We start from the raw sequence: 23,066 nt of genomic DNA on the forward strand, positions 1-23,066 counted from the left end.
AATACATACAAAGAGAAAAAAATATCATTCTCTACTCAACACTGACAATTCTTATTGGCTTATTATGTGAACAACTTACTGATTAGGTAACATACACGAGCTGTAAGTATAACAATTTTTTGCAAAGGTTCTCTGAGACCTAAAAATTATTGCAAGGGTTCCTTCAGGGAAAGAAGATTGAGAAAGGCTGTTCTGTTGGCTTAAGGAACTTTGCTTCTACTACTAATTTGCTACCAGTTTTTGTCATGAATGGGTGTTAAATTTTATCCAAAGCTTTTTCTGTGTCTGAGATGATCCTATGATTTTTCTTCTTTATTCTGTGAATACGACTTACACTGATTTTCACATATTAACAACTCTTACATTCCAAGAATAAACTCTACTTCTTCACAACATATTTTCCTTCTGAGTGGCTTCAATCTGTTCATATCTTTTCAAGGATTTTTACCCCTGTATTTATGAGATGTTGATGTATAATTTAAATATTTTATTTAAAACTGTAAATAGGGGGCTGGCCCAGTGGCGTAGTGGTTTAAGTCCACACACTCCGCTTCTGGTGGCCTGGGGTTTGCAGGTTCGGATCCCAGGCATGGTCCTACGCACTGCTGATCAAGCCACGCCTGCGGCAGGCATCCCACATAAACTAGAGGAAGATGGGCACAGATGTTAGCCCAGGGCAAATCTTCCTCAGCAGAAAAGAGGAGGATTGGCAACAGATGTTAGCTCAGGGCTACTCTTGCTCACCAAAAAAAAAAAAAAAAACTGTAAATAAATCCAGGTTCTTGACCCAGCCCTGTTATCAACCAGAGCTGTGCCTATGAGACAGTCATTTAATTTCTCTGGACTTCAAAGTTTCTAAATTCAAATATAATGGTCAGAATTAATTCAGACAGAGGGCGAGCCCCGTGGCTTAGCGGTTAAGTGCGTGTGCTCCGCTGCTGGCAGCCCGGGTTCGGATCCCGGGCGCGCACCGACGCACCACTTCTCCGGCCATGCTGAGGCTGCGTCCCACATACAGCAACTAGAAGGATGTGCAGCTACGACATACAACTATCTACTGGGGCTTGGGGGGAAAATAAATAAATAAATAAAATCTTTAAAAAAAAAAAGAATTAATTCAGACAGAAGTTAGGCCAGTGGTTCTCTAACTTTAGTGTTTATCCGAATCACTGGAAGGGCTTGTGAAAACACCAACTATTGAGCTGCACTCCCAGAGTTTCAGACTCAACAGATCTAGGAAGAGGCCCAAGAATCTGCACTTCTAACAAGGTCCCAGGTGATGCTGACATCATTGGTTGGAGAATGACATTTTGACAGCCCCTGAGCTAGACTAAACCCAACGAAACAAATTTTTCAACATGATGTTTTACATAACTGAGATACATCCACATAAAGGGATAATAGTGAGATCATGAGAAAAATCATTCTATCAAAAACAAAGTCAGGGCCGGCTCGGTGGTGCAAGTGTTTAAGTGCGCGCACTCTGCTGCGGCAGCCCAGGGTTCCCAGTTCAGATCTGGTGCGCGCACCAATGCACCACTTGTCAGGCCATGCTGTGGCAGTGTCCCATATAAAGTCGAGGAAGATGTGCATAGATGTTAGCCCAGGGCCAGTCTTCCTCAGCAAAAAGAGGAGGATTGGCAGATGTCAGCTCAGGGCCGATCTTCCTCACAAAAAAAAAAAAAGGGTACCACTGATTTGTCATCTGAGAACTAAAGTAGTATCTTATATGTAGAAAGAGGTATCCTTCATAAGGGAATTTTCAAGATAAAGTGCTTTTTTTTTAGACTTACTCTTTTAAGCAATAAAATTCATTTTATATTAACTGTTTCTATAAAAATCCTTCTAAAATGGACCATAAAATTCTTCTACCTTCTCAAACAGGTCCACTGAACATTAATTTAGTCTTTTTTAATGTCTCAGCCACTGTTATAATGTAAACTTCTAGTCTGTGGTATAACAATAACCATCTCGGGGCCGGCCCCGTGGCTTGGTGGTTAAGTGCACAGGCTCCGCTACTGGCGGCCCAGGTTCAGATCCCGGGGCGCACTGACGCACCGCTTGTCCGGCCATGCTGAGGCCGGACATACAGGTCCCACATACAGCAACTAGAAGGATGTGCAACTATGACATACAACTATCTACTGGGGTTTTGGGGAGAAAAAGGGAAAAAAAAAAAAAAGGAGGAGGATTGGCAGTAGATGTTAGGTCAGGGCCAGTCTTCCTCAGCAAAAAGAGGAGGATTGGCATGGATGTTAGCTCAGGGCTGATCTTCCTCACAAAAAAAAAAAACAATAACCATCTCGGGAGCAAGTGAGATGTGTTAGGCAGTTTGACCCAAATGTTCTCAGTATTATGATTCTGAAGTTCTTGTATCTGCCTTTAATTTTTTTTCCTGTTTAATACAGTCACGCGCCGCATAATGACATTTCGGTCAACAACGGACCACATATACAGCAGCAGTCCCATAAGATTAGTACCATACAGGCTAGGTGTGTTGTAGGCTATACCATCTAGGTTTGTCTAAGTACACTCTACGACGTTTGCACAACGACGACATATTTCTCAGAACACATCCCCATTGTTAAGCGACTGTACTTCTTGCTGTAAATCTCACTATGCCTATCTCCAACAGTTCCCGAATGAAGCCCCTCGAATTTCATCTATATACTTCCTAAATAATTCTCATTGAACAATTAGAGTTCTTATGTTAGTAAATGAATAAACTATAAGGAGCTTTTCTGTTGTTGCCTTTTTTGCTTTCTAAGTTCTTGGTTTTATCAGATCTTCAAAAACGGTACACAAGGGACAGTTGAAGACTTTCTGAGAATCAGTTTACAAATCCCCTTCCATATGTACTCCTTCCCTTTCAAAATAGGCCCACCCGTTTTTATAAAAAAAAAAACGTACAACTCTCACCTCCACTCAGAAATTATGATGCACTGCCTGGAGGTGTAACAAACTCCAGGGACCCAAACAAAAGGACAAGTCAAAAAATATTGTTTTGGGGAAGAATTCATAAATAATAATTAAGGTGTCATAAACTATCCACTACTGCGCTTATCTTTTCCAGTCTTATGTATTTCTCTAAGAGTTAAAAATAGGATATTTTGGCCCCTGCTAGGGCACTCTAAATTCTGATATATCACAGTTTGTAGGCAATTGAGAGTAGTTTCCTTTAAACAATTTTGTCTCTTCCATCCCCTCACCTCCCACCTCCATGCCATATTGCCCGAGAATGAATCACTCTTAGGAGAGCGTCTGATCAGAGCAAAGCAAAGGGAACACTGGTTAGAAATATCTAACAATTAAAAACAAAGATTGTTTTTCAAGTATTTAAATCTAAGTAATTCTCTTCAGCAATTCTCAGAATTCATTCCTTGAATATTTATTAGCTTAAAGAAAAAGCACATTCAAAGAGCTGAAGCAGGGGCTGGCCTGCGGCATAGTGGTTAAATTTCCGCTCTCTGCTTCAGCAGCCCAGTGTTTGCCGGTATGGATTCCGGCGCAGACTGATGCATGGCTTATCAAGCCATGCTGTGGTGCGTCTCATATAAAGTAGAGAATGCTGGGCACGGGTGTTAGCCCAGCGCACATCTTCCTCAGCAAAAAGAGGAAGATTGGAGACAGATGTTAGTTCAGGGCTGATCTTCCTCACAAAAAAAAGTAAATAAGTAAATAAAATAAAGAGCTGAAGCAGTATCAATTAAGGAAGCTGACTTTTTTTTTTTTTTTTTTTTGGTGAGGAAGATTAGCCCTGAGCTAACATCTGTGCCCATCTTCTTTCCATTTTGCATATGGGACACCACCACAGCACAGCTTGACAAGCAGCCATAGGTCCGCGCCCAGCATCCGAATGCTGCGAACCCCAGGCCACCACAGCGGAACGTGTGAACTTAACCACTACGCCACCGAGCTGCCCCTAAGAGGTTGATTCTTTTAAATATAACATAAATATTTTCCAGGACTATCAGATTGTTCAAACTATGCTATGTAAAACCCACAGACAAAAACCACATATGAACTATTTTAGATTCAGTGTGCATTATTCAATGTGGTAGTTAAAACCTATTTTGTCAAATTGTAGCATGAAATTTTTATTCTAATTAGTCAATTCTCATTATATCGTTTAAACAGTTTAATATTTCTACTTCCCATTAAAAAAATAAGCCATAGCTAGCTCTAAGACCAATTCGTTTTTAGCAATAAGTATCCTCCCCCTTCATTAATCACCCCAAAATAAAATTTAGTTTTTTCTGAATCATTCCCTTTTATTTATACCTAAAATCTGAATATCAGAAATCAGAAGATACAAGCACACACATTTAGAAAAGGAATAATGCACCTTTCATCATGTCCTTCACTTTATAAATGTTTTATTATTTAATTTATAATAACGCAGTGTAACATAAGCAGCATTTGTTTTTAAAATTGTTATAAAAATGATAAATTAATTCCATTTGATCCATATAATTGTAATCTCAACTACCTTAGTAGTATATTTTAGTGTGCAATCTATAATTCTCAGTGGTTTTTATATTACTTAAAATATGTATTAACCTATTTATTTGAACTTTAAAAGATATTTTATGGTAAGAGACAAAGTCTGATATAGCTAGTTTGTTTGACAATGGAGACTGGCTTTGTTAACCAGGAGATACTTCCCACAAATTAAATAAGCTCAACCTGACATTTTCTTGATAAAAGTATATTTATACATGTAATAAAAGCATTTTATCAAAAAATTGCATTGGCAAAGGTGTAATGAAATTAATATTTTTATTTTCTCAACTGCTTCTGAGTATATCAGATTAAAGAAAGTGTCTATATGCGGGAAAAGAGGGGAAGTGATATAATTAAACATTTGCTAAGTCCTGGTACAAAGTCTTTCTGATATACTTCCTAGAAACTAAGAAAGTAAATAGTTAAGGACCAGGTAACAAATTCTTTGTTAAGTTAGGTGGTGCTCATTCTTTTGCTTTCAACAAAACTGAAGGAGGACCTAAAAGAATTGTCAATTAACGGCTGCTTGATGATAAATCACTAAGTGATTTTTGGCATGTAACTAGGAAGGTTTTGCTCTCACAAAACTTCCATTAGAATGAACTTATTTACATGAACACTTATTTCTCAGCACTTAAACCTACAAAATCTAAAAATAAGATCAGAAATTGGTGCCAAATCCTATTTCATTCTATCAGTAAGTAATAAATGTCTCCAGATACAAGAACTACTGGAGGAAGAGAGCTCCATTTATTTCATTAAAAATGATTTCCATTGAATAATTATTACATACAAAGTAAATTTTAATCAAAGTTTTAATATATGTATGTTACTCTGACGAATTGTGTGCTAATAATAATTGTAATAAAAACTCAAACAAGAAGATACTTTTAATACGTAGAGCCTTATGGTCACAGGGAAAACATTTCTAATTTCAATTTGTATACATATTATTGTAACAAAGAGGTTTGACAGATGATCAATGAAAGATTTTTCATGCATAAAAATACGTAACATTAGGATAAAATTCAGTGGGAGTAACAGAACTGACATACAAGTTCAAAGGGAAAATAAGATTTCTAACCACTTACGTTTGTTTTCATATTTTTAAAGTAATAATGGCATTTAGATTCCCTCAGATAAATTTAAGAGTGATGTATTTTACTGAAACATTACAATATGCCAGAAATTCCATCTTGTGTCACTATTTAAACTTTTGCTGAAAAATTGTAGTCTTTACTTCTCACATCAATGGAAGTAACATCCTGTAAATCATCCACATCCTCCTATTAGTTTTGCCAGCAGTAATTGACTAATTAAGAGGTGACTGTATCTACTGCCTAAGCACAACTTTATTAAGTTAAATGATGGGCTTAAATCACGTACTTGAATTAATATAAATTAAATATATTTAAGCGACTCACTGCAATGCTAATTTGATATAATGTAAAAGACCCGAAGCACTAAATATTTTTTACAGTTTTATTGAAGTATAACAGGCATGCAATAAACTACACATATTGAAACATACAATTTGATAAATTTTGACATATATATACAAATTTACTTCTAAAATGCCAATATCTCCTGCCAAAAAGTTAAATATAATTTTTTTTATTTGAGAAAAGTACTTACCTTCATGTAATTCACAATCTTGGCAAGAACACCAAACTTATACCCAGAGCTTCCTGATAGAGCTTTCAAGTTAAATGATCCATTGCTGTGATCTGGAAATGAAGTTTAAAAAACAATTACAACATTTTCATATTAGATGTGATTATGATTTTAAGCAGCTACATGATTTTAACTCTGGTAAAATATTTGTTTGAATTTCTCTACCTAGTGAATTCTATCCTGTAAAATCTTGGTGAAAAACTCAAAATCTTTAAGTGTATAATAAACCATCCATTTTCTCACTAAGGATGGAAACAAAGTATAAACAATTCAAAAGCATTAAAATACATTTCTTTTATAACTACCTTTATCTCACTCTTTCCTTAATTCTGATTAGATTTCCCCCATAATTAGAAGCAAGGCTTTTTAAACAAGAGGACAACACAAATCGCAATCTGATCCACCATGCTTTTCTAACAGACTTAAAATCTTGAGAAGTGAATGGATTACTTCTGAGGGATAAAAAGTTCAATTTATTACCTATGACATCAATTTCTGCTTATCAACTTAAAACAAATGGGTACTAATTAATGAGAATTTAAAAAATGATACCATAACTATTTTAAAGTTTACTTTAAAGATAAACCATAAATAAAAATATAGGCACCGCCACTGCATAAACATGGAGGCTTAAAAAGGATGATAGCACGAAACAAGGAGCAATCTATATAGAAGATAATTTGTTTCAGAACACCTATCATTTTGTTGCATTCTTATAGGCAGAAATCCTAACACTATCATTGCATCACAAATGCATTCCATTAGTCACAGGCAGGAACAGTTAAAAAAAATTCATCATAAATACTAGGAAAACATTTCAGAAGTACACATTCTATTAGCAAGTCATCAGATCAGATATTATAAAGTTCCCACGTGGCTGATCCACAAAGAAGAGGTTAAATAAAAGGAGGGAAAGTCAATGTCTGGCACTAGCTTGGTAATAATAATTTAAACAAAAGAATGCATTAGAACAACCACAAGTCAAATGTAACAACTGTCAGAGATCCAAAAGAAAGCTTCTAGATGGCAACATAACACTCCTTTGCGATTAGTTAGTGAAAAGGCTTTATTGAATATGTTTTGAGACTAAAATGAGACTTCAAATGCAGTTTTCCTCTAAAAATAACCTTTTTACAATTTTGATAATAATTTAACTGGCACATTAATGTCTATGTTTCCAAAAATAACAATAATAAGAATGCCTTACAGGTGTGCTTTCGTATTCACTATTTCAATTATGAAATACTACCTATATGGTTCATTTTCCTAAGGTGTCCAGAACATTCATAACAATAATAGTAACTAACCTTTACTGAACACTTACTATTTGCCAAGAGCCATGCTAATGATTTTTCCCATTTAATCCCTCCCAAAAATCCTATTTAGGACATATTATAAACATAAGAAAACTGAGAAAAAGAAAAACCCTTTTAAACATAAGAAAACAGAGTAGTAAGTGGCAGAGTACAGATTAGATTCAAATCCAGTTGTAGGGCTGGCCCCGTGGCTTAGTGGTTAAGTGCGCGAGCTCCGCTGCTGGCGTCCCGGGTTCGGATCCCGGGCGCCCACCAACACACCGCTTCTCCGGCCATGCTGAGGTCGTGTCCCACGTACAGCAACTAGAAGGATGTGCAGCTATGACATACAGCTATGTACTGGGGCTTTGGGGGAAAAAATAAATAAGTAAAAAAAAAAAAAAAAAATCCAGTGTAAAACCTGTGATAATGCTTTGTATGAGAATCATTAACTAGCCTTTAACATAGATTATTCCATCTGAAATTGGCTATTTTGCCAGTACAGAAATTCATAAATGCACACTTCATGTTTTCTTGTTTAACTTCAGTAAAATACCATTAAGTTTATCCTACACTACTATATAAACAACTAACTGGAACAAGACTAAGAAAAACATGACAATACATTAAGGATTGCACCATACAAATGGTCAATCATGAACCACATACAGTGTTGTTTACCACGGGGTCTCCAGCATTTAATTCAATGCCAGGCACAGTAAACACTCAATAAATGTTAGTTGAATGAATGAATGAATGAATGACTGTAATAAGAATATTCCCATGAATCCCTTTATGGCCCCAGAAACTAATATGCTGATTTATCTATAATTTAAAAAAAATAAGTCTGCATAGCGAGCATTTACCCAACCTGCTGTTGTTGTAACAGCAGCTCCCATAATTAAAAACCTTGATTCTGTTATACTTAAGACTACAATTCTAAATAATACCCACAAATAACATTCTAACTCTAAACATCCAACCTAAGATTCTTTTGTCATTTAAATTTCACAGACTTTTTTTAATGTAGGTGGTGCACCTACCAAAACCAACCCTCTCCCAACCAGTACAGCTGAAAACCTTATTTCTTTCCCTCAGAATTTCTCCTAAATCAAACCACCACATGGAAATAATCACTTCCAGAGGGCAAGATTTATGTAAAACACAAGTATTGAAAGAAAAGAAGAGAAAATATCATTTATGAGCCTTTATGCACACTTCCTGGATGAAATATCAAGCTGATAAAACTGGACTGTTTGTTTCCTAGGTTACCACCTCTCTCAGCCTTACCTTCTAGCCCTAGCACTGATATATTAAGGATCTGAAATTTTACAGTTAAACACTAAGGAATAATCAATTTGTTACAAACTCCTACGCAGGAATGGAGCTTAAGGACAAAAAATAAGGCAAGAAAAAAGGGTGACAGTTGATATCCCAGACAGCTCTATTCAAGTTTATGAATGATTTACTCTTAAGGGTGGCAGGACTTAATGCAAATGAAGGTAGAGGAAACTGTCAGCTGCACTGTGGTTCAACCAATAGAAGCACAGCTCCATCTTGGCTGTGCACTAGACTGCATTACAAACAGCCGAGACCATCGCTTCAACAGCAGCCTTTCAGACAAGAGGTAGGTTTATATGATCTTTTTCATTTAGTAATACATGTTCTTATGACGCAATATAAAAATATTTTACCATAAAAACCAAGCAGAAAGCTTTGTTCCTATGCAAGACCCAAAACAGCAATGTATTGATTTCATTGCTTGATAGAATTTTATTACGAAAATATGAAGACTGCCTTGTGCTATTTGATAAGCACCCTTACCATCTGTGCCTTAATGGAAAATTCATGACATTGTCTATGAACCTGATCTATATCCAGACCTTACGATAAGTATTTGATGTTAAGTGCTTACTTGCTAATTTCATTTTCTCCGAGCTATTTCATTTCAGCAGTTTGGTCTGTCTTAACAAAGGATTTTTCTTAAAGAAAAATCTAGACTAAAAGCAAATCCTGGAATAAAGCTTTCTGATTATATGTGCAAATTATACTGGCTAGTAAAGAGCAGTTACAGAAAAGTTCGCTATATTTTAACAAATATGATAAAATGATTCAAAACTGTTTTTTATTTGACTTTGAGTACAGATGCAGAGAATGTCGAGAAATTATCACAATTGTGATTTTTATATTAAAAAAGACCATAAAGGAATCACGTAGACTGCACTATACTGTAACCAAAGACATCATTTATAGAGCTTCAGACTTTCCTAACAATTAAAATAATTCCTTACAGTAAAATTTTAAAGTCTATATTACTGTGATATACAAGTCATGCTATTATTAAATGAAAACCTTCTTAAATAGCCTTTCATTTTTTATATGCCACAAAAATACATATTTATCACAGTATTTCAACATAATACTAAAGTTATTCTTGAACTGATCCTCAAAATAAATATCTACTAAGTCTTTTTGGTAAACTACATTTTAAAATAAAAATATATCCTAAGAAGAATTGGTTAAGGGAGGAGGGCAGGGTACCTTTCAAGGTAATAAGATTATTTTCATCACAAAGAGGAACCATTCATGTCTACTAATGATTAGTATCAACTGCTGACCAAATTTATAATTTTATAATATTTAAGCATGAAAATATCATTCTTTAGTAGATGCTAGCGTTCCAGGATATTAGCTATACATACTGACCTAAGGATCAACTTTTGCCCTTTTCTTTGCTGGTTAATCTATTTAAATTATAAAGGATTTTTCTGAATAATTTTTATTCCTTCCATTTCTTAGCCAGTGTTCAGCTAACATGAACAAAGTATCCCTTACTAAGCCCAAAGGTTGCTGTAAGAAGATATTAGATCTCCCCAGGTTTAGCACAATGGGGTTAATTACCTAGAAAACATTCCTGCTTGCTATACAAAATATGGGAGCCCCCCAAAAGTCTCAGATAAAATAAAAACAACTTTGTCAAATACAACAGTTAACTTGTAACTCAAATTTCGGGTAAACTGTAATAGAAACCCCTACCACCCACATTGTTTTAACACTATAATCAGCCTACATTTTACTGGTAATATATCTATAGTTAGCACAGATGGAGGCTCACTACTTTTTAACCAAACTGACCAGAGGCATGGCCTATATCAGAGAGTGCCAGGGTTGAGTGAGGTGTTCTATATTCAAAGGCCACTATGATTAATTGCTCATATTTCAAAGTGATATGCTTAAAGGCACTAGAGAATTCAATTCAAGGGCTTTTACCATAAATAGAGCAAAAGCATAATTTTATCCTGATCTGGCAATTCAAGGTTCCAGAACAGTTCCAAGTCCTATCCCCATAAATACTACACTAGCACCTTTGAAATGAAAGGAAAAATAGGTGAAGGGAATATATCGAAAATAACAAACTAAAAACAAATATGGTATTTACTTTAACACTTCCCATTCCTATAATGAAATTTTAAAGGGGCTGGGGAATCCAAAAAAGTACACACTGTTTTTTGCTTTTTTTTTTTTTTTACTATTTTCTCTTACTTTTCATATGGCATGTTTACATCATTTGCTTAACATAAATTACATTTTAATTTCAAAAATATAGTCTCAGAATATGAGAAAATCCTAATGGTAAATATCTTTCTGCATGTCTAATTATGTCTAATCCAAAGTAAGATTTTGATTTTACCCTAAGGGACACAAAAAATTACTAGCATTCTACTGTACTTTGAAAGAATAAACCACATGAAATTTAAGGTGGCAAACGATTCCATATTACGGGGTTTACTTTTTTCAGATGTGCCCAGAAGCTAACTAAAGAGTGAATGTTTGGAATTGCTCATCAGTTATCAATACACTCATGTGAGGCAAACTGTCATCATTCACAACATAAACCTGACATGTAGTGTAAGTATTTTATAATTTTTAAAAATAAGCTTAGGGGCCAGCCCAGAGGCGCAGCGGTTAAGTGCGCGTACTCTGTTTTGGCGGCCCAGGGTTCACAGGTTCGGATCCCAGGCACGCACCAAGGCACTGCTTGTCAAGCCATGCTGTGGCGGCGTCCCATATAAAGCAGAGGAAGATGGGCACAGATGTTAGCCCAGGGCCAATCTTCCTCAGCAAAAAAGAGGAGGATTGGCATCAGATGTTAGCTCAGGGCTGATCTTCCTCACAAAAAAATAAAAACAATAAAAATAAGCTTAAAAAGATATTTTTGAAAAATCAAGATAATAAAAATTCATTTATTATTTTTATTACTATCAAATCTTCAATCCTTACGGTCCCATTTAAGGCCTAACAAGTATCAGGTCAACAAGAGCAAAACAATGCATGAATAATGAAAGTTTAACTCACTGGCTAATTTCATGAAATGGAATAACTATTTAATAATTGATACCTTTGGGGCACTGAATTTGTCTGTTTCTTAAAATATTTGTGCCCATAGGTCATTTAGGTATATGAAATATTTAAGATTATCACATACATAAAAAAATCCTAAAGTTAAGGTCTCTTCATAGGCAACTTTAACCTAAAATTTTTATTATCCTTATTCTGAAAATTGTCATTATTTAACTTTTCCTTCTCTACTATTTTTCACTCAGCCACTAGTTCCTGATTCAGGTTGCCTGTCTGCAAAGTTTCAAGGAGTGGAAATAGGAGGCAGAAATACACTGAACCAACAAGGTGAGGAGGATCCAGAAAGGTAATGAGAAAAGCTTTTCCAGGGGCAGTGTGAAGAACATGACCTTAAAACACTAAGACTTTTTTGTAGATAATAGCTCACTGACCCACTGCTTTAGTCAAATTTTTTTTTTTTTTTTTTTAAAGATTTTATTTATTCAGTTTTTTCCCCCCAAAGCCCCAGCAGACAGCTGTATGTCATAGGTTCACATCCTTCTAGTTGCTGCACGTGGGACTCGGCCTCACGCTGGACGGAGAAGCGGTGCCTCGGGGCGCTCCCGGGATCCGAACCCGGGCCGCCAGCATCAGAGCGCGCGCACTTAACCACCAAGCCACGGAGCCGGCCCTGCTTTAGTCAAATTTTAAACTAATTCAGCTGCCTTTTTTCCCTTCCACTAGCAGTTAATTTCTATATATGAATCCTAAACATACATATTTGTCCAATAAATGATATACATCAAAAATATATATAGCATGATTTACAGAGCACATTGGCATAGATATAAAAAAATTCAAAAGTATCATTCAGGCATTAATTCTGGCAGAAAACAGGGACGACTCATGTTGCCTACATAAATTTACTAACAAATCTTAGTATTGAGATCTGAATTGACAAATCTGTAGAGTTTGGTTATATATATTCATTTTCTACCTTTTTATAGATTCAAAAGAGCAATATAGAAAGTGGAATCTCTAAGAATGGCCTCCCTCAGCTCCAGCCTCTGGAATGAAACCACTACATCTGTTTATCAGTACCTCGGCTTTCAAGTTCAAAAAATTTACCCTTTCCATGATAACTGGAACACTGCGTGCTTTGTCATTCTGCTTTTATTTATATTTACAGTGGTATCTTTAGTGGTGCTGGCTTTCCTTTATGAAGTTCTTGACTGCTGCTGTTGCGTGAAAAACAAAACTGTGAAAGACATGAAAAGCGAACCTAACCCTCTTAGAAGTATGATGGACAACATCAGAAAACGTGAAATTGAAGTGGTCTAGCACTCTACATAAGAAGAACAAAATCTCTGAAAATGGCCTTCAACTACTGAGAAAAAAAGAAAATTTTCTGAGGCCAACTGTTATTACAAAATTGACTGACTGATTGATTAAAAGATTTCTACTAGAAGGGAAAAACAAGTTAAATATGCACTTTTTGTCTGTGAATCCCTGTCATTAAATATACAGTAAAACTTCACAAATGTGAGTAATTTACCAATCTATTTAAAATGACACTTCAAAAACTGGATAAAAGCTTCCTAACATTTAATATTAGGCAGCAAAAGGTAAACTGGAAAACATAAGCAAGGCTAATGATGCCGAAATAACTTATACCTAAACAAGTCAAGTGGACTAAAAAATAGAGTACTATGCTCCATGTGTTATGGTAATAAAAATGCTATTTAAAATGCTTATCTAGGGGCCAGCCTGAGAGCGTAGTGGTTAAGTTTGTGCACTCCACTTTGGCAGCCCAGGGTTCACGGGTTCAGATTCGGGGCATGGACCTACACACCGCTCATCAAGCCATGCTGTGGCAGGCGCCCCACATATAAAGTGGAGGAAAATGGGCACGGATATTAGCCCAGGGCCAATCTTCCTCAGCAAAAAAAAGAGGAGGACTGGCAACAGATGTTAGCTCAGGGCTAATCTTCCTCACCAAGAAAAAAATACAAATAAAAATAAAATGCTTATCTAAATCCAAAGTAAAATACTTCCACTTATACATAAAGTCCCTACTTATTAAAAAGAAATATTTTCTAGTTTACTGAAGACGACTTACACGTTTTTAAAGACTTAAGTTTTCTGTGGATTATTATAAAAAAAGTCTCAAATTACTCAGAAAGGTCACAAGTATACATGCATAAAATTTTCATAAAATTGACTTACTGTTTTAGTAAGAAATACATGGTCTAAGAAGGGCCAGGCTATTTTCAAACTAAAACTTACTAATATGCCCCCTAAATTACATTTCTTGAGCTTATTCTTTCATTTTGTTTCTCATATTCACACTCTCAAGGGCTAAGATACCCAATGCAGAAAAGACTGCAGAAAAAGTCAAAAGATAGGACCACTCAACACCTGGTAAGAAATATGGCAGTTTTATTTCTTGGAATTCAAGGGTTATACAGATTTTACATTTTATAACCCTAATACTATTTTGCTACCACCCACGAGCAACCCAAAGCATGCTTTTAACCACTACACTACAACTGCCCTTAGACCAGAAACGCCACTCCTGGAAATTTATCCTGAGAAATTAGTTCAAAAGAAAAAAAGCTAGCAACTAGACGGATGTGCAGCTATGACATACAACTATCTACTGGGGCTTTGGGGGAAAAATAAATAAATAAAATTATTTAAAAAAAAGAAAAAAAGCTCAAGATACAAAGATATTTACAATAGCAATACTCAAAATAACAAAGACTATAACAACCTTTAACTAAATGTGGCACACCAACTTAATAGATTATTAAGAAACTACTGAAAATTATGGCAAAATAGAAAATATTCGATATGTGAAGTGAAAAATAAATATTTGTTATTTTCAATTTAGAGAACTCTAATTGCCAATCTGAAATCACTTTTCCACAAAATTTTTTATATTCTTTCTAACATTAGAAATAAACACAAATAATGTAACCAACTTTCAAAGGACTTGTGAAACCAAGGTATATAAAATACTTTAGTAACCAGGAGTTATTCTGAGCACAGTTAAAATCATACTTTCATAAACGGTAAACTTCAAGGTCCTTACCACAGATGGGAAGCATACAAGTCTTTTAATAAATAGATTTTTTGGTAATGTACACTATCAACTTTTCCCTACCTTGCCCTGTAATTTATTTAGCCATTCAACAAATATGTATTGAGCGCTTCTATGTGTGAAGGATTAGGTTACAACAGCAAACAAGTAATCATGCAATTACAATGGCACACAATGGCTTTGTCAGAAATAGTGAGTGCTATGGGAATTCAAAGGCTAAGCACTGAATTCAAATAGGCAAGTGGGAATAATATGACTTCTCAGCTGAAATCTAAAAGAGGAACAGGTGTTAGCCAAAGGAAAGAGGGAATGACATTAGAAGGAATGTTCCAGAAAGAGGAAATAATATGAGCAAAGGCCAAGAGGCATAAGAGAGTAAAGCATGTTAGAGGAGCTACAAGTCAGTATCACTAAGACAGAATACTAGGAAAACAATGAGATATAGGCATAAAGGACAAGTGGAGACCAGATCAGGTAGGGCACGTAGGCTGCAGGAAAAGATGGACTTTATCTGAAAAGCAATGATGACCAGCTATGAGAAGAGTGATGTCATCAGATTTATGATTAGAAAAATCACTGACTGCTGTACAGAGAATGGACAGCAGAGAAGCTAAACCAGGAGACCTGGTAAGCAGCTAATCGGGCAATCCAATGATGGTGATCTGAACGAAGGTGGTATAGTAGTCTTTAGTGATTACACCCAGTATTTCCAGCCGCACTCTTTCTAAGCTCATGGAACCCCTTGTGGCTGGGTACAGCCATGTGACTAGCTCTGGCCAATGAGTTGTGAGAGAAAGTGATGTGTGTATCTCCAGGCCAGAGCATTTAACTGTCAGGCAAGATCTTCCACAGTTCTTTCTCTCTCTGGCACTGAAACCAACAACATGTGAAATATCAGCTACTCTATCAGCCTGGGTCCCTGAGTGACTATAATGAGCTAAGACCCCTGCCAACACATGATAAACATGTGGTATGAAAGAGAAACAAATCTTTGTTCTTTTAAGCCACTGAGATTTTGGAGCAAAGACATTCTTAAGCAGATCAAAAAGACTAGGTCTAACAGTAGATCTGGGCTAATCTTTAAAACAGTTTTTAAAATTTTGTTTACTATGAATTGATTCAATGTAAATTTCATTGGAATGAGACATAATCAAACCTAATGTATGTGCTAATAAGAATGATAGGCCTACTTTGATAAAAAGATCAGCTCTGCTTTAACATCAGTTAGTAAAACAGCTTGAAGAACATCTAACAAGATGACATCAATAAAGATTACTACATTTTGAAGTAGGTAAAGAATTTCTGTTGTGAATTAAGTTGCATTGACTTTGTTGTTTAAAAGATAACAGTCTAAGAGTAAACTAAACTCAAAATAAGCAGAAGGAAGGAAATAATAAACGCTGAAGTGGAAACAGCTGAAATTAAAACAAGAGAAAAATCAATGAAACCCAAAGTTGGTTTTTTGAAAAGATCAACAAAATTGACAAACCTTTAGCTAGACTTACCAAGAAAAAAAAAGGAAAAACACAAATTCCTAAAATCAGAAATGAAAGAGAGGAGCAATATCACCACTGACCTTATAGAAATCAAAAGGACTGCAAAGGAATACTTGGAAAAACTTTGCACAATGTAGATGATGAAACAGACAAACCCCTAAAGAGACACAAAGTATCAAAATTAACTCAAGAAGAAACAGAAAATCTGAACAGATCTATAAGAAAAAATTTCTACAAAGAGCTTCCCACAAAGGAAAGCCCAGGCCCACACGGCTTCACTAGTGAATTCTATCCAACATTTAAAGAGAAAATTATATCAAATCTTCACAATTCTTAAAGAAAATAGAGGAAAAGGGAACACTTCACAATCTTTTCTGAGGCCAGAAATATCCTGATAGGCATCACAAGGAAAGAAAACTACAGGCTATATCCCTCATGAACAGAGGCACAAAAATCCTATAAAAATATCAGCAAACCAAATCCCACGACAAATAAAAAGGATGATCCACCATGACCAACTAGGATTTATTTCAAGAATGCAAGGTTAGTTTAACATCTGAAAATCAATTAATGTAATATATCACATTAATAAAGAACATGATCAATGAACATCATCATCTCAATATATGCAGAAAAAGCATTTGACAACATTCAATACCCATTTATGATTAAAAATTCTCAACAAACTAGAAATAGAGAGGAACTTCTTCAACCTGATGAAGGGCATCTACAAAAACCCTGCAGCTAACATCATACATAATAGTGAAAGACTGAATGCTTTCCCCCTATGATCAGGAACAAGGCAAAGATGTCCATACACTACTTCTACTCAACATCATACTAGCCAGCCCAGACAGACAAGAAAAAGAAATAAAAGGCATTCGTATTGGAAAGGACGAAATAAAACTGTTCTTATTCACAGATGACATACCTTTATATGTAAAAAATCCTAAGAAATCTGCACAAAAAACCAGAAATAATTAATGAGTTCAGCGATGTGGCAGAATACAAGATCAATGTACAAAAATCTATTGTATTCCTATATACTAGCAATGAACAATCCAAAAATCAAATTAAGAAAACAATTTCATTCACAATAACATCAAAAAGAATAAAATATTTAGGAATGAATTTAACAAAATAAGTGTAAGACTTACACATTAAAATCTATAAAACAGTGTTGAAAGAAATTAAAAACCTAAGTAAATGGAAAGATACCCGTTCATTAACGAAAAGAGTTAATATTGTTAAGGTACCAATTCTCCCCAAATTGATTTACAGAGTTAATGCAATCCCTATCAAAATTGCAACTGGCTCTTTTACAGATATGAATTGATGAGCTCATTCTAAAATTTATATGGAAATGCAAAGGATTCAGGAAAAACCAAAACACTCTTGAAACACAAGAATAAAACTGAAAGACTTCCCAATTCACTTCCCAATTTCAAAACTTTAACTACAACGCTACAGCAATCAAGAGAGTAAGGTACTGGCATAATTATGGACAGACATATCAGTCAATCGAACCAAACTGAGACTCTAGAAATATATTCTTTCACTTATAGCCAACTGATATTCGCCAAGGGTGCCAAAGCAAGTCAATGGGGAAAACACAGTCTTTTCAAGAAATGGCACAAGAACAAATGAATAACCACAGGCAAAAAGATGAATTTAGACCCTTATGTTAAACCATACACAAAAAATCAACTCAAACATATCATAGACCTAAATGTAAGAGCTAAAACTATAAAACTCTTCAAAGAAATAGGAGTAAATTTTCATGACCTCGGGTTAGGCAAAGATTTCTTAGATATGACACCAAGAACATAAATGATATTGGATCAAGAACTTGTATCCAGAATATGTAAAGAACTCTTACAAATCAATAGGAAGAAGACAATTCAATTTTTTTAAATGGGCAAAAAATCTGAATAGACATTTCCCAAAGAAGACACATGAATGGTCAATAAGCACATGAAATAATGTTCAACATCATTAGTCATTAGGGAACTGCATACTAAAACCACAATGATACCACTTCACGTCCACTAGAATGGTTACAATCAAAAAGACAAGGAATAAGAAGTCCTGGCAAGAAAGAGAAAAAATGGAACTATCATGCATTGATAGTGAGAATGTAAACTGGTACAGCCATAAATTTAAACATAAATTTACCATATGACCCAGAAATTTCACTCTTAGGTCTCCATCCAAGAGAGAAAAAAACATATTCACACGTGACTTGTACATGAATGTTCATAGGAGCACTACTCGTAATAGCCAAAAAGTGGAAATAATCCAAATGTCCCTTAACTGGTGAATCGACAAACAAATTGTGGTATATCCGTACAATAGAATACTCTTCAGCAATAAAATGGAATTAAGTACTGATATATGCTACAACATGGATGAATCCTGGACAAAATATCAGCAAACTGAATCCCATTTGTATAACGATTATACACCATAACTAAGGAGGATTTATTCCAAGGACGCAAGGTTGGTTTAACATATGAAAATCAATTAATGTAATATACCATGTTAACAGAATAAAAAACAAGAATAACATGGTCATCTCGATAGATGCTAAGTAACAGAAGTCACAGACTAAAGACCACATAGTGTACAATTCCCTGTATATGAAACGGCCAGAAAAGGCAACAATATAGCAGAAAAGAAAGTAGATTACTGGTTATCTGGGGCGGGGGTGGGAACAAGGAGTGACTGAAAATGGACACAAGGGATCTCCTGGGGCTGATGGAAATGTTCTAAAATTGGATTATAGTAACAGTTGTACAACTCTGTAAATTTACTAAAAATCTTTGAGTTGTACACTTAAAACAAGTTAACTGTATAGTACATAAATTAAACCTCAATGAAGTTATTTTTTTTTTAAAGATAACCTAAATTCTAACTACTACACAAGACTATTAACATCTTAAGAGCAAAAACTTGTCTTATCATTTCATCCCTTATACTTAACAAAATGCCTATCAATCAATGTGAATGTTGAACTGAAAAACGAACTTGCCATGACTAAATGGTTTAGTGAAAAATAAAAACTAAACAGTCCTAAATGGTCAATTTTACTAACCAGAATTTTGTTTAGAACCTGATGACCCTCCATGTTCTAGCTTTGCTTTCTTCTTCTTTGATGATGATGATGATGATTCAGAAGATACTGAACGTTTTTCTACTACAGGAGTGGAAAGAGCCCGTTTTTTGAACAGCTCCCGCTCTCTCAACAGGCTTGGATCCATAATGCTGCGAAGATAAAAATAATTATCTTTAATACAGATTCCAGTCACTCAAACCTATATGCCAAATCCATAGGTCTCAACAAGAGTTGCTTCCTAAACAAAATTATCTGTTATTACTAGTTATACAGCACTTGTATTTATTCACTTACTCATTCACTCAAAAAATCTTTAATTAGAGCCTATTATGTGCCAAGCACTTTACTAGGCACTAGTAAAGAGAAACAGAATTATTCTCTAAAGCTCGAGAACTGCGCTGCCCAACATGGCAGTCAATGGCCACATGTGCCTATTAAGCACCTGAAATGGGGCTGGATTTGAGATGTACTCTAAGTGTAAAATACATCAGATTTAAAAGACTTAGTACAAAGAAAAGAACTTTTAAAATTACTGATGAGATATTTTAGACGGATTACATGCTGACATGATAATATTCTGAATATACCGGGTTAAATAAAATATTAATTTCCCCTAATTTTCTTATACTTTTAAAAAATATACGGCTACTAGAAAATTTTAAATTACGTGTGTGGCTCACACTTGCAGCTCGCATTATGTTTCTATTGGACAACGCTGCTCTAGAAATAACATCAGGACTACCAGGCAGAAATTAGGAGGCAGATTTATACTCATTGCAAAAAAAAAAAAAAAAGAGAGTACCATCATAATTGCTTATAAATGACAAGGTGTATTTTAAAACTAGTGAACTCTCTATTGTTAAGTGATGAAGAGGCTGGACTAATATTTGTTAGAAATATCTACAGAAAATTCCCGATTTGGAGAGAGGTGGAGCTAGACCTCTTCGAGTTTTTTTCCCAGTTCTAAAACTCCAATTCTAAGCAATTTCAGTACAACCAGGGAAGCCACAGGTAATTTAACAAAAATTTTTTAATGTTCCTCTCTTGTCTGAACTCTCTCTAGAACCCTGTGGAGAGTCCAGGAAGTGTACAAGCTATTTAAATTACATTTGCACTGTTAAAACTAGTGTTCATAAATTGGGAAGGAAGGTCCTAGAGGAAAAAGACTAATACTTTGAAAACCTTCAAGCACAGGGTAGTTCAATATTTGTTAAATGAACAATGAACACAAAAACATCTTTAAATTGCTCTGGCCTCATTGTTATTGGTTTCACAAGCCTTTACAAAATGTCTTCTGTTTGTGAGGCACTGTACTCCAAGCTTTGAAAGGTTCTGGAAAATAAATCCTTGTCTTCAAGCAGCTTACATTTGAGAACACAAACACATTGAACACCTCGCTTAAAAAGCAATGAATAAATAAAATGTGACTTAGAGCGCCAAAAGTTAAAAACATAAGCACTGGTAAGAAATAATCAGAGTAAACTTCAGTTAAGTAAGGAAGAGTCACTGGCACTGGACCTCGAATGAAAGACCTGCCTTCTCCCCTCAGTTCTAACCCTAACAGCAACTGACCAAAGGCAATCCACTAGACCTCTCTAAATCCAATTTTTTTATAAGTAAAGTGAGGATACTACCAATGCTGTCTACATTTAGCCCAACTGTAAGACTAAAACGAGAAAATGTTTGTGAAAGCAACTTTTTAAATAGTAAAGCTATACAAATACATGTTATTTCAATATTACTACTTTGAATTGCATCTGAAAAATAACAGAATGATATTATACTGGGGTGCCGACAGTAAGAGACGGGGGAGGGAAAGTGTGAGAATAAGAGAATTCACAAGTGATGAGGTGGGGGCAACAAGCCTAAAACAGGAAACATCTGTATCTGTTTATTTCACCTTGTAAAGACAGGTAATCGATCCAGGCTTTTAATCACGATTTTAACACATTTAAATAAGAGCCTTATGGTTCACAAAGATCTAAATCCTTACAGCATTTGATCCTCACAACTCTACGAGATAATAGGTACTAGTTTTATTCCTATTTTAATATGTGAAATCTGAAGTGAAGAGGTAAAGTTAAGGTCACAGCTGGAAGTACCTGGACCAAGACCCGAATATCCTGACTCGTAACTCAAGTGCTCCATACTCCAGACCTGAAATGCTGGTAAAGGGAAAGGCCTCTCCAACAAAGGCGACCTGTGCGGGACAGGTACCGCTGAATGGCACCCACCGCAGAAGGCTACATGTCTGTCTGTCACCACCGCATGCTCCGCCTAACTTTTCCTCCTTTTTTCTCAGAAGACTACTCAGTATTCGTAGAGCTTTACACGCACTGACTTGTGTAGTAAACAGGCCACATCACTCTGCCAATTTACATTAAAAAAATACCACCGCCACAACTCAATGAGTGCACGTGTTCCTCCACGGATGCACATGGAGAAGCCAAAACTTACATCAGAATCTTCTGGCTCCGAAGCCCACGTTCTTTCCACTACATCATTCGAGTGCTTTCAACCTTCCTACTTTTCCTGTCTTTTGCTTCTTTCCCAGAGGAGCCCGTGGCACCTAAGACCCCTGCTATGAGCAGCTGGCCAGATGAGAAAAGAGACTGCTCACCTCCGAAATGACAGAAATGTAGAGGTAGACGCAACCTTTTTGTTTCAGAACACGTCTTTAGACTGCAGAAAACAACTATTATAACCAAAGTTTAGGAATCATTACAAGGCAGCTTTAAAAATATAGTCCGTGAAGGAGCATCTAAATCACAGCCTTGAGTTGGTGGGACACCGTGGTTCCCCACACTCCACACACAGGGTTCGCTCGGCTCCTGCTAATGTAAACTGGGGGCCAGGAAGAGGCACAGTCAGCTATCGGACTGTCGATTTCCCTCTTTCCAACCCAAAAGTTTGCTCCATGAATCTCCAGCCTAAAAGACAATGCTCCCAAGAAGTTGTTGCCGTGTGTAGGTGTTTCGCGTAGGGCACGGCGGCCCCAGCCTCCCGACGGGTGGGAGACACGCTCGCCCCGCGGGGGTCGGCGTCCCGAGGAACAACAGGGCGAGGCTCCGCGCCCCTCACCCGGCCGCCGCAGCCCCTACCTGAGCCAGAAGGGCCGCCCCACGCGCCCCGCCGCCGCCTCCCCGCGCCTCCGCCCGGACCACCAGCCGCCCACGCCGGCGTGGCCACCGCTTCCTGCTCCTCGTCAGCGCCCCCGCCTGCCCGCACGCACGCCCAGCGCGGCCCCGCCAGCTCGGGGTCTCGGCACTGGCAGCGGCGGCGGCGGCGGCGGCTGAGGCGGCGACTCGGCCCGGGGCTCCGCCCGCCACTTCCTGATCAAGCTGCTAGGAGCTCAGTCCCGGCAGCCACCGCGACGCCTCCGCCGCCGAGAGCGCGCGTGCGTCATCACGTGCCCCGCTAGGGATACCGCGGGAGAGGGCTCAGCCAGCTGGGGCGTCCCGGGTCGCCTTGACAACGCGAAGGTGGCTGGGGGCGGGGCGGAGAGCCGGGCAGAGGTAGGAGGCGAGTAGCGGCCGCTAAGA

At 36.7% G+C, this 23,066-nt stretch overlaps 2 protein-coding genes across 2 annotated transcripts in view; one reads left to right on the forward strand and one right to left on the reverse strand.

The window, feature by feature from the left end:
* GTF2E2 (general transcription factor IIE subunit 2) overlaps positions 1–22,794 on the reverse strand; it is a 71,248-nt gene extending 48,454 nt beyond the window's left edge. The window contains exons 1-3 of the mRNA XM_004428820.3: positions 22,626–22,794; positions 19,504–19,673; positions 6,139–6,230 (exon numbers count right to left, since the gene is read on the reverse strand). Coding sequence (XP_004428877.1) covers positions 6,139–6,230; positions 19,504–19,669 — 258 coding nt within the window. The 5' untranslated portion in view covers positions 19,670–19,673; positions 22,626–22,794. The remainder of the gene's footprint in view (positions 1–6,138; positions 6,231–19,503; positions 19,674–22,625) is intronic.
* SMIM18 (small integral membrane protein 18) lies at positions 12,848–13,151 on the forward strand. The gene has a single exon (XM_014786321.2). It carries the CDS (start codon positions 12,855–12,857, stop codon positions 13,149–13,151), a length of 297 nt encoding a protein of 98 aa, XP_014641807.1. The 5' UTR covers positions 12,848–12,854.
* Positions 22,795–23,066: the final 272 nt, after the last annotated feature.

The sequence above is a fragment of the Ceratotherium simum genome, chromosome 28 (assembly GCF_057802395.1).
Source record: "Ceratotherium simum simum isolate JZ-2026a chromosome 28, ASM5780239v1, whole genome shotgun sequence".
Taxonomy (NCBI): Eukaryota; Metazoa; Chordata; class Mammalia; order Perissodactyla; family Rhinocerotidae; genus Ceratotherium; species Ceratotherium simum.

Excerpts from the sequence above, each read along its gene's own strand:
- SMIM18 (XM_014786321.2), top strand. The coding sequence starts at position 12,855 with ATGGCCTCCCTCAGCTCCAGCCTCTGGAATGAAACCACTACATCTGTT.